At 43.8% G+C, this 12151-nt stretch overlaps 1 protein-coding gene across 1 annotated transcript in view; it reads right to left on the minus strand.

Annotated features, from left to right (window-relative positions):
- The window catches only part of LOC115124066 (gamma-aminobutyric acid type B receptor subunit 1-like), a 254510-nt gene that overhangs the window by 9094 nt on the left and 233265 nt on the right, over positions 1–12151 (minus strand). Inside the window, exon 19 of the mRNA XM_065020170.1 lies at positions 3925–4032. Within this exon, the coding sequence (XP_064876242.1) occupies positions 3925–4032 (108 nt within the window). The remainder of the gene's footprint in view (positions 1–3924; positions 4033–12151) is intronic.

Here is a 12151-nt window from a genome sequence, read left to right on the forward strand (position 1 = left end):
GCTTCATGAGGATGGCTATTCCAACAGTCTTGAAGGAGTTCCCACATATGCTGAGCACTTGTTGGCTGCTTTTCCTTCACTCTGCGGTCCAACTCATCCCAAACCATCTCAACTGGGTTGAGGTCAGGTGATTGTGGAGGCCAGGTCATCTGATGCAGCACTCCATCACTCTCCATCTTGGTCAAATAGCCCTGACACAGCCTGGAGGTGTGTTTTGGGTCATTGTCCTGTTGAAAAACAAATGATAGTCCCACTGAGCGCAAACCAAATGGGATGGTGTACCGCTGCAGAATGCTGTGGTAACCATGCTGGTTAAGTGTTCCTTGAATTCTAAATAAATCACTGACAGTGTCACCAGCAAAGCACCATCACACCACCTCCTCCATGCTTCACTGTGGGAACCACACATGCGGAGATCATCTGTTCAACTACTCTACGTCTCACAAAGACACAGAGGTTGGAACCAAACATCTCAAATTTGAATTCATCAGACCAAAGTACAGATTTCCACTGATTTCCACATTTCCTGGTTTCTTGGCCCAATCTCTTGATCTTATTGGTGTCCTTTAGTAGTGGTTTCTTTGCAGCAATTCGACCATGAAGGCCTGATTCACACAGTCGCCTCTGAACAGTTGATGTTGAGATGTTTCTGTTACTTGAACTCTGTGAAGAGTTTATTTGGGCTGCAATTTCTGAGGCTGGTGACTCTAATGAATGTATCCTCTGCATTAGAGGTAACGCTGGGTCCTCCGTCCCTGTGGCGGTCCTCATGAGAGACAGGTAACTCTAATGAACGTATCCTCTATATTAGAGGTAACGCTGGGTCCTCCGTCCCTGTGGCGGTCCTCATGAGGGACAGTTTCAACATAGAACTTGAAATTTTCCGGATAAACTGACCTTTATGTCTTAATGTAATGGTGGACTGTTATTTCTCTTTGCATATTTCAGCTGTTCTTGCTATAATATGGACTTGTTTTTTGATCAAATAGGGTTATATTCTGTGTACCACCCCTACCTTGTCACCACACAACTGATTGGCTCAAACGCATTATGAAGGAAAGAAAATAGACAAATGAACTTTTCACAAGATACACCTGTTAATTGAAATGCATTCCAGGTGACTACCTCATGAATCTGGTTGAGAGAATGCCAAGAGTGTGCAAAGCTGTCATCAAGGCAAAGGGTGGTTACTTTGAAGAATCTCAAATTATAAAATATATTTTTTTGCACTTTTTTGGTTACTACATGATTCCATATGTGTTATTTTCTTAGTGTTGATGTCTTCACTATTATTCTACAATGTAGAAAATACTAAAACAAAAAAGGAAAATGCTGTAATGAGTAGGTGTGTCCAGTTGACTGGTAGTGTATATATGCTGTAATGAGTAGGTGTGTCCAGTTGACTGGTAGTGTATATATGCTGTAATGAGTAGGTGTGTCCAGTTTTGACTGGTAGTGTATATATGCTGTAATGAGTAGGTGTGTCCAGTTGACTGGTAGTGTATATATGCTGTAATGAGTAGGTGTGTCCAGTTGACTGGTAGTGTATATATGCTGTAATGAGTAGGTGTGTCCAGTTTTGACTGGTAGTGTATATATACACATTTTTATAGATTCATTATAGATTCACTATAGCCAAGTACAGATTATCCAGAGCATTGATTGTAAACACATACACTCTATCCTGCCCATTGTAGTTGAGATATGATTACAATATTCTTTATATGGACCACCTTTTCTCTCATCCTTATATTTTAAAATATGATTTTTATAAATTCACAATAAACTCATTCTTCGACTAATCTTGATATAGTAAGGAGCTAATCGATGCTGATGCATCTCCGAAAACAAACAGGAAGAGGAAGTGACCAGCGAAGAGAAAAGAGGAGAGAGAGAGGAGGAAGAGAGGACCCATCGAGATAGAGAGAGAATGAAAGAGAAGAAGAGAGAAGAGAGGACCCATCGAGACAGAGAGAGAACGAAAGAGAGAGAGAAGAAGAGAGAAGAGAGGAGCCATCGAGATAGAGAGAGAGCGAAAGAGAGAGAGAAGAAGAGAGAAGAGAGGAGCCATCGAGATAGAGAGAGAGCGAAAGAGAGAGAGAAGAAGAGAGAAGAAAGGAGCCATCGAGATAGAGAGAGAGCGAAAGAGAGAGAGAAGAAGAGAGAAGAGAGGAGCCATCGAGATAGAGAGAGAGCGAAAGAGAGAGAGAAGAAGAGAGAAGAGAGGAGCCATCGAGATAGAGAGAGAGCGAAAGAGAGAGAGAAGAAGAGAGAAGAGAGGAGCCATCGAGATAGAGAGAGAGAGAGAGAGAGAGAGAAGAAGAGAGAAGAGAGGAGCCATCGAGATAGAGAGAGAGAGAGAGAGAGAGAGAGAGAAGAAGAGAGAAGAGAGGAGCCATCGAGATAGAGAGAGAGCGAAAGAGAGAGAGAAGAAGAGAGAAGAGAGGACCCATCGAGAGAGAGAGAGAGAGCGAGATAGAAGAGAGAGAAGAAGAGAGAAGAGAGGAGCCATCGAGATAGAGAGAGAACGAGATAGAAAGAGAGAGAGAAGAAGAGAGAAGAGAGGAGCCATCGAGATAGAAGAGAGAGAGCGAGATAGAGAGAGAGAAAAGAAGAGAGAAGAGAGGAGCCATCGAGATAGAGAGAGAGCGAAAGAGAGAGAGAAGAAGAGAGAAGAGAGGAGCCATCGAGATAGAGAGAGAGAGAGAGAGAGAGAGAAGAGAGAGAAGAGAGGAGCCATCGAGAGAGAAGAGAGAGCCATCGAAAGAGAGAGAGAGAAGAAGAGAGAAGAGAGGAGCCATCGAGATAGAGAGAGAGCGAAAGAGAGAGAGAAGAAGAGAGAGAGAGAGAGAAGAGAGAAGAGCCATCGAGATAGAGAGAGAGCGAAAGAGAGAGAGAAGAAGAGAGAAGAGAGGAGCCATCGAGATAGAGAGAGAGCGAAAGAGAGAGAGAGAAGAGAGAAGAGAGGAGCCATCGAGATAGAGAGAGAGCCATCGAGATAAGAGAGAGAGAAGAAGAGAGAGAGAAGAGGAGCCATCGAGATAGAGAGAGAGCGAAAGAGAGAGAGAGAAGAAGAGAGAAGAGAGGAGCCATCGAGATAGAGAGAGAGCGAAAGAGAGAGAGAAGAAGAGAGAAGAGAGGAGCCATCGAGATAGAGAGAGAGCGAAAGAGAGAGAGAAGAAGAGAGAAGAGAGGAGCCATCGAGATAGAGAGAGAGCGAAAGAGAGAGAGAAGAAGAGAGAAGAGAGGAGCCATCGAGATAGAGAGAGAGCGAAAGAGAGAGAGAAGAAGAGAGAAGAGAGGAGCCATCGAGATAGAGAGAGAGAGAGAGAAGCATCCGCTGCAAGACCATGGTGCTTGCCTACGGAGCTGTGAGGGGAACGGCACCTCAGTACCTCCAGGCTCTGATCAGGCCCTACACCCAAACAAGGGCACTGCGTTCATCCACCTCTGGCCTGCTCGCCTCCCTACCACTGAGGAAGTACAGTTCCCGCTCAGCCCAGTCAAAACTGTTCGCTGCTCTGGCCCCCCAATGGTGGAACAAACTCCCTCACAACGCCAGGACAGCAGAGTCAATCACCACCTTCCGGAGACACCTGAAACCCCACCTCTTTATGGAATACCTAGGATAGGATAAAGTAATCCTTCCCACCCCCCCCCCCCTTAAAAGATTTAGATGCACTATTGTAAAGTGGCAGTTCCACTGGATGTCATAAGGTGAACGCACCAATTTGTAAGTCGCTCTGGATAAGAGCGTCTGCTAAATGACTTAAATGTAAATGTAAATGTAGAAGAAGAGAGAAGAGAGGAGCCATCGAGATAGAGAGAGAACGAAAGCGAGAGAGAAGAAGAGAGAAGAGAGGAGCCATCGAGATAGAGAGAGAGAAAGAGGAGGACATTGAGACATTGAGTCATGACTCATACCTCCACAGTGATGTGTAGAGGATCCACTATTTGCCAGATCATGAGTGACAGGACGTCGATGACCAGCAGCACCCCCACGGTGGCGTAGAGTTTCCACGGCTCCAGGTGCTGCAAGGAATCATGGGATACAGGAGGACTTGTCAGTTAGGCCGTGTCTTAAATGACACCTTATTGGCTCCATAGACCACTACTTTGGTACCCTATATAGACCTGCTAAACCACCCCTCTACCTCACTAGACCACTAGTTTGGTACCCTATATAGACCTGCTAAACCACCCCTCTACCTCACTAGACCACTACTTTGGTACCCTATATAGACCTGCTAAACCACCCCTCTACCTCACTAGACCACTAGACCAGGGATATAGTCAGTAAACTACTGTTGACCAGGGGTATAGTCAGTACACTACTGTTGACCAGGGGTATAGTCAGTACACTACTGTTGACCAGGGATATAGTCAGTACACTACTGTTGACCAGGGGTATAGTCAGTATACTACTGTTGACCAGGGGTATACTACTGTTGACCAGGGATATAGTCAGTAAACTACTGTTGGCCAGGGGTATAGTCAGTATACTACTGTTGACCAGGGATATAGTCAGTACACTACTGTTGACCAGGGGTATAGTCAGTAAACTACTGTTGACCAGGGATATAGTCAGTACACTACTGTTGACCAGGGATATAGTCAGTACACTACTGTTGACCAGGGGTATAGTCAGTACACTACTGTTGACCAGGGATATAGTCAGTTCACTACTGTTGACCAGGGGTATACTACTGTTGACCAGGGGTATAGTCAGTACACTACTGTTGACCAGGGATATAGTCAGTACACTACTGTTGACCAGGGATATAGTCAGTACACTACTGTTGACCAGGGATATACTACTGTTGACCAGGGATATAGTCAGTACACTACTGTTGACCAGGGGTATAGTCAGTACACTACTGTTGACCAGGGATATAGTCAGTACACTACTGTTGACCAGGGATATAGTCAGTACACTACTGTTGACCAGGGGTATAGTCAGTACACTACTGTTGACCAGGGGTATAGTCAGTACACTACTGTTGACCAGGAATATAGTCAGTATACTACTGTTGACCAGGGATACACTACTGTTGACCAGGGATACACTACTGTTGACCAGGGGTATAGTCAGTACACTACTGTTGACCAGGGATATAGTCAGTACACTACTGTTGACCAGGGGTATAGTCAGTACACTACTGTTGACCAGGGATATAGTCAGTACACTACTGTTGACCAGGGATATAGTCAGTACACTACTGTTGACCAGGGGTATAGTCAGTACACTACTGTTGACCAGGGGTATAGTCAGTACACTACTGTTGACCAGGGATATAGTCAGTACACTACTGTTGACCAGGGGTATAGTCAGTACACTACTGTTGACCAGGGATATAGTCAGTACACTACTGTTGACCAGGGGTGCTATATGAGGAACAGGGTGCCATTTTGGAACACATTTGGCTGGATGAACACAGGGGATAAAGTCACCTGCATGTGTTTGGTTTGACTGTGAGGGATTAACAACGACATAAATAGACTGGAGCCTGAGATCGACGAGAAAACAATGATCCATTACTAAGAGGCCAATAATTCTATCTGCCCCCAAAAGCAAACTGGTTGAACCGCACGATTGAAATAGAGGTTGTGTCTGGAATCAACACCCACAACCAGCGCTCTATTGGCAGTACTGATGGAAAAATAAGAAATATATTTTGCGAAACCGTTTGAAACAAAAAAACAAAGCAAGGAGAGACAAAGGACGAATAGCGTAAATGTGATATTGATTTTGGGGCATTTATGCAAGAGGATTAAAGCTCTGTAGCGAATACTATTTATCACCCTCATAGTAAGCAGAACGATAAAGAAGAGGAGGTATATGAAGTCGACACGAGATAACAGGATTTTGGAGTCAATCTTCTATCTTTTTTTCATTGAACCTTACTTTAAATAGGCAAGTCAATGAAGAACAAATTCTTATTTTACAATGACAGCCTCAGAACAGTGCCTTGTTCGGGAGCAGAAAGACATATTTTTACCTTGTCAGCTCAGGGATTTGATCCAGCAACCTTTTGGTTACTAGTCCAACGCTCTAACCACTAGGCTACCTGCCTCCCCCCTCTACCCACTAGGTTACCTGCCTCCCCCCTCTAACCACTAGGTTACCTGCCACCCCCCTCTACCCACTAGGTTACCTGCCACCCCCCTCTAACCACTAGGTTACCTGCCACCCCCTCTACCCACTAGGTTACCTGCCTCCCCCCCTCTAACCACTAGGTTACCTGGTTACCTGCCTGCCTCCCCCTCTAACCACTAGGTTACCCCTCTAACCACTAGGTTACCTGCCTCCCCCTCTACCCACTAGGTTACCTGCCTCCCCCCTCTAGGTTAACCACTAGGTTACCTGCTACCCACTACCTGCCTCCCCCCCCCTCTACCCACTAGGTTACCTGCCACCCCCTCTACCCACCCTCTAACCACTAGGGTTACCTGTTTCCCCCTCTACCCACTAGGTTACCTGCCTCCCCCTCTAACCACTAGGTTACCTGCCTCCCCCTCTACCCACTAGGTTACCTGCCTCCCCCTCTCCACTAGGTTACCTACCCACTAGGTTACCTGCCTCCCCCTCTACCCACTAGGTTACCTGCCTCCCCCTCTAACCACTAGGTTACCTGCCACCCCCTCTAACCACTAGGTTACCTGCCACCCCCTCTACCCACTAGGTTACCTGCCACCCCCTCTAACCACTAGGTTACCTGCCTCCCCCCTCTAACCACTAGGTTACCTGCCTCCTCCCTCTACCCACTAGGTTACCCCCTCTACCCACTAGGGTTACCTGCCACCCCCTCTAACCACTAGGTTACCTGCCACCCCCCCCCACTAGGTTCTACCCACTAGGTTACCTGCCTCCCCCTCTAACCACTAGGTTACCTGCCACCCCCTCTCTAACCACTAGGTTACCTGCCTCCCCCCTCTACCCACTAGGGTTACCTAGGTTACCTGCCCCCCTCTAACCACTAGGTTACCTGCCTCCCCCTCTACCCACTAGGTTACCTGCCTCCCCCCCTCTAACCACTAGGTTACCTCCCCCCTACCCACTAGGTTACCCCTCTAACCACTAGGTTACCTGCCTACCCCCCCTCTAACCACTAGGTTACCTGCCTCCCCCTCTACCCACTAGGTTACCTGCCTCCTCCCTCTACCCACTAGGTTACCTGCCTCCTCCCTCTACCCTGCCTGCCCCCCTCTACCCACTAGGTTACCTGCCTCCCCCTCTAACCACTAGGTTACCTGCCTCCCCCCTAACCACTAGGTTACCTGCCACCCCCCCTACCCACTAGGTTACCTGCCACCCCCTCTAACCACTAGGTTACCTGCCACCCCCTCTACCCACTAGGTTACCTGCCTCCCCCTCTAACCACTAGGTTACCTGCCTCCCCCTCTAACCACTAGGTTACCTGCCTCCCCCTCTACCCACTAGGTTACCTGCCTCCCCCTCTAACCACTAGGTTACCTGCCTCCCCCACTCTAACCACTAGGTTACCTGCCTCCCCCTCTAACCACTAGGTTACCTGCCTCCCCCCTCTAACCACTAGGTTACCTGCCTCCCCCCTAGGATGTGTGAGTCAATCCTCTATGTAGTAGATAACAAGATGTGTGAGTCAATCCTCTATGTAGTAGATAACAAGATGTGTTAGTCAATCTTCTATCTAGTCGATAACAAGATGTGTTAGTCAATCCTCTATGTAGTAGATAACAAGATGTGTGAGTCAATCTTCTATCTAGTAGATAACAGGATGTGTGAGTCAATCTTCTATGTAGTAGATAACAAGATGTGTGAGTCAATCTTCTATCTAGTAGATAACAGGATGTGTGAGTCAATCTTCTATCTAGTAGATAACAAGATGTGTGAGTCAATCTTCTATGTAGTAGATAACAAGATGTGTGAGTCAATCTTCGATCTAGTAGATAACAAGATGTGTGAGTCAATCTTGTATCTAGTTGTCATGACGTTGCCCTGTTGGGTGAGGTTCATGACCTCCCATAAATACCTTTCCCACTTTTCTCTCCACTCTACAGAATGGACTCTTAGAAAGCCCTTTGGTAACATAGAGAGAGTCTGGTAACATCAAAAGGTTGGGGAAAGGTGCAATATTTCTGTAATCCAACCAGTTGAATATGATGTCAGATCAGTTGTCGTCTGAGACATTATTACTGATGACAGGTTGACATCAATTGTATGTTGGAAAGTCTACACATTATAGTTATCAGACTCACATGGAATTGTTGTACAATTTAAATGTTTAAATATGAAACTATTGTTGAAAATATTACATGTAATTTTTGCTTCTAAATTAGATAATTATTTTCATAAGTAAACTATGCTCACTCAGTGGCCACGCCCAAGTGAACAGACATTGGTTGAGAACTATGAAACACGCCCTTCTCTCTCCCAATTGACTGAAGTCAACCTCAGTTCCCGAAGACGTGAGGACTGGTGTCCATACGTTTAAAAGGGCTAATGTCAACGTGGAGGTGACGATCACCACGCTGGAAGTATGAATTTCGACTAGACCAGCCAGAATACAACACGAGCTGAGTATGGCAACTTGGTATGAACTTTGAACTTTTATTCACTAAAAAAGTGATACATCCTAGGCGTTGAGTTTATCAGCTCCAGCTGTAAACGTACGTGGCCTAAGAAAGGACAGACAATCCTATGAGAAGACAGGATACTTCAACGTATCCACTCTACAACACTACGACCCAAAAGATTCTACAAAGGACAAGGGTGATCTCTGCTGGGCAAACCAGTCTTCCATCTTCGACCCATCTATCGAAGCGCAGCTCAGTGTAAATATATATCTTGCATTTTCCTTTTCCGAATGGGCGGTTATTAGAATGCATAAGATTCTGTATTTATGGTAGCATAGCTTCTCACGGTCCGACAGAAACCCAATCCCCTTTGTCCCTCAGTCTTCCCGCTCTTTCATTCATACCCAACCACCTTTCTTTGTGTAACCAGCCATCATATCGGTTTCGTCCGCTAGGGACTTTTTCTTTTATGACATGATTAGTAATCGATGTATGATCCATCCTGTGTATATGTAATTCTGTGTGATTATTTAGGTATTTAGTAAATAAATAAGGCATTTCTTTGTATTGCTGATTCAACTTGTTAGCCAGGGTTCGTGAAGATAAGCAAGAATTTTACCATGTTCTGAATAAGAGACTGAATAAGGTGACAATTAATAATTGACTGCTGTTGATAAAAATCCTGTCAAGGAAAATATCATACCCAAATCTAACTGCCTGTAGCTCAGGACCCAAATCTAACTGCCTGTAGCTCAGGCCCTGAAGCAAGGATATGCATATTATTGGTACCATTTGAAAGGAAACTTTGAAGTTTGTGGAAATGTGAAAGGAATGTTGGAGAATATAACACAATAGATCTGGTAAAAGATTATACAAAAAAATGAACCGTTCTTTTGTATTTTTTTGTACCATCATCTTTGAAATGCAAGAGAAAGGCCATAATGTATTATTCCAGCCCAGGTGCAATTCAGGTTTTGGTCACTAGGTGGCAGCAGTGCATGTGCAAAGTTTTAGACTGATCCAAAGAACCATTGCATTTATGTTCAAAATTGTGTATCAAGATTGTCCAAATGTGCCTAATTTGTTTATTAATAACTTTTCATGTTTCATGTGCACTCTCCTCAAAAAATAGCATGGTATTATTTCACTGTAAAAGCTACTGTAAATTGGACAGTGCAGTTAGATTAACAAGAATTTAAGCTTTCTGCCAATATCAGACATGTCTATGTCCTGGGAAATGTTCTTGTTACTTACAACCTCATGCTAATCGCCTTAGCCTACTTTAGCTCAAGCGTCCCTTGGAAGGGACACCGATACCGAAGAAGGTGGCAAGATTTTTAAAATGTATTATTTTTATTTCACCTTTATTTAACCAGGTAGGCCAGTTGAGAACACCTTTATTTAACCAGGTAGGCCAGTTGAGAACACCTTTATTTAACCAGGTAGGCCAGTTGAGAACACCTTTATTTAACCAGGTAGGCCAGTTGAGAACACCTTTATTTAACCAGGTAGGCCAGTTGAGAACACCTTTATTTAACCAGGTAGGCCAGTTGAGAACACCTTTATTTAACCAGGTAGGCCAGTTGAGAACAAGTTCTCATTTACAACTGCGACCTGGCCAAGATAAAGCAAAGCATGTATGAGTCATTATTTGATCTAGTAGATAACACTATGTACTGTATCAGTAATTGTCCTATCTAGTAGATAACAGTATGAGTAATTATTCTTCTAGTAGATAACAGTATGAGTAATTCTTCTAGTAGATAACAGTATGAGTAATTCTTCTAGTAGATAACAGTATGAGTAATTCTTCTAGTAGATAACAGTATCAGTAATTCTTCTAGTAGATAACAGTATCAGTAATTCTTCTAGTAGATAACAGTATGAGTAATTCTTCTATCTAGTAGATAACAGTATGAGTAATTCTTCTATCTAGTAGATAACAGTATGAGTAATTCTTCTATCTAGTAGATAACAGTATGAGTAATTCTTCTATCTAGTAGATAACAGTATCTGTAGATAAGTTTTATTCTATCTAGTAGATAGTAGATAATCTAGTAGATATGAGTAATTCTTCTATCTAGTAGATAACAGTATGAGTAATTGTCCTATCTAGTAGATAACAGTATGAGTAATTCTTCTATCTAGTAGATAACAGTATGAGTAATTGTCCTATGAAGTAGATAACAGTATGAGTAATTCTTCTAGTAGATAACAGTATGAGTAATTCTTCTATCTAGTAGATAACAGTATGAGTAATTCTTCTAGTAGATAACAGTATGAGTAATTATTCTAGTAGATAACAGTATGAGTAATTCTTCTAGTAGATAACAGTATGAGTAATTCTTCTATCTAGTAGATAACAGTATGAGTAATTCTTCTATCTAGTAGATAACAGTATGAGTAATTCTTCTATCTAGTAGATAACAGTATGAGTAATTCTTCTAGTAGATAACAGTATGAGTAATTCTTCTATCTAGTAGATAACAGTATGAGTAATTCTTCTATCTAGTAGATAACAGTATGAGTAATTCTTCTAGTAGATAACAGTATGAGTAATTCTTCTATCTAGTAGATAACAGTTTGAGTAATTCTTCTAGTAGATAACAGTATGAGTAATTCTTCTATCTAGTAGATAACAGTATGAGTAATTCTTCTATCTAGTAGATAACAGTATGAGTAATTCTTCTATCTAGTAGATAACAGTATGAGTAATTCTTCTATCTAGTAGATAACAAGATCAGTCATTCAGCACCGTTGGAAAACACTGAAGTCGATTTGAATCTTTAAAGGTGCCTCACATCTAAGATACGGTGTAAATGTATGGCACTTAGCAAGCGCAGAGGATCACCTAGCACGAGAAGAAAATTCATTTTGAACCTATTATCTACTAGAAATAAAAACATATTTATCCCTCAATTTTCCATGAGCATAATATCCCTTTACAGAAGGTTCCTTAAATCCCAAAGCCTTTCCCGATAATTATCTTACGCAATGCCAAAAGAAAAAGAATAACAACGCCGTTGTTGAATGGGGAGGGAATGAGGAGGGAACACACAAAGGAATTCAAAGTCACAACATTACAATAACAGAGCACATCGATCGGCGTCCGCAGCGCAAGGCAGAACATCTCTCTCTAGCCTTCTGCCTATGTCCCATATGACACCCTATACTCTTAGTGCACTACTTTGTGGGACACCCTATGGGACCTGGCCAAAAGTAGTGCACTATATAGGGAATAGGGTGCTATTTGGGACGCAACCTCTGAGTAGGTGGCCTGTCTGGCTGAATGGCTGGCTGAATGAATGGCTGAAACGCTGGCTGAATGGCTGGCTGACTGGCTGAATGGCTGGCTGAATGAATGGCTGAAACGCTGGCTGACTGGCTGGCTGGCTGAATGGCTGGCTGGCCTGCTGAATGGCTGGCTGACTGGCTGGCTGGCTGAATGGCTGGCTGAAGGAATGGCTGAAACGCTGGCTGACTGGCTGGCTGGCTGAATGGCTGGCTGGCTGAATGAATGGCTGAAATGCTGGCTGAATGGCTGGCTGGTTGCTGGCTGACTGGCTGGCTGACTGGCTGGCTGACTGGCTGGATG

The sequence above is a fragment of the Oncorhynchus nerka genome, linkage group LG7 (assembly GCF_034236695.1).
Source record: "Oncorhynchus nerka isolate Pitt River linkage group LG7, Oner_Uvic_2.0, whole genome shotgun sequence".
NCBI classification, from domain to species: Eukaryota; Metazoa; Chordata; class Actinopteri; order Salmoniformes; family Salmonidae; genus Oncorhynchus; species Oncorhynchus nerka.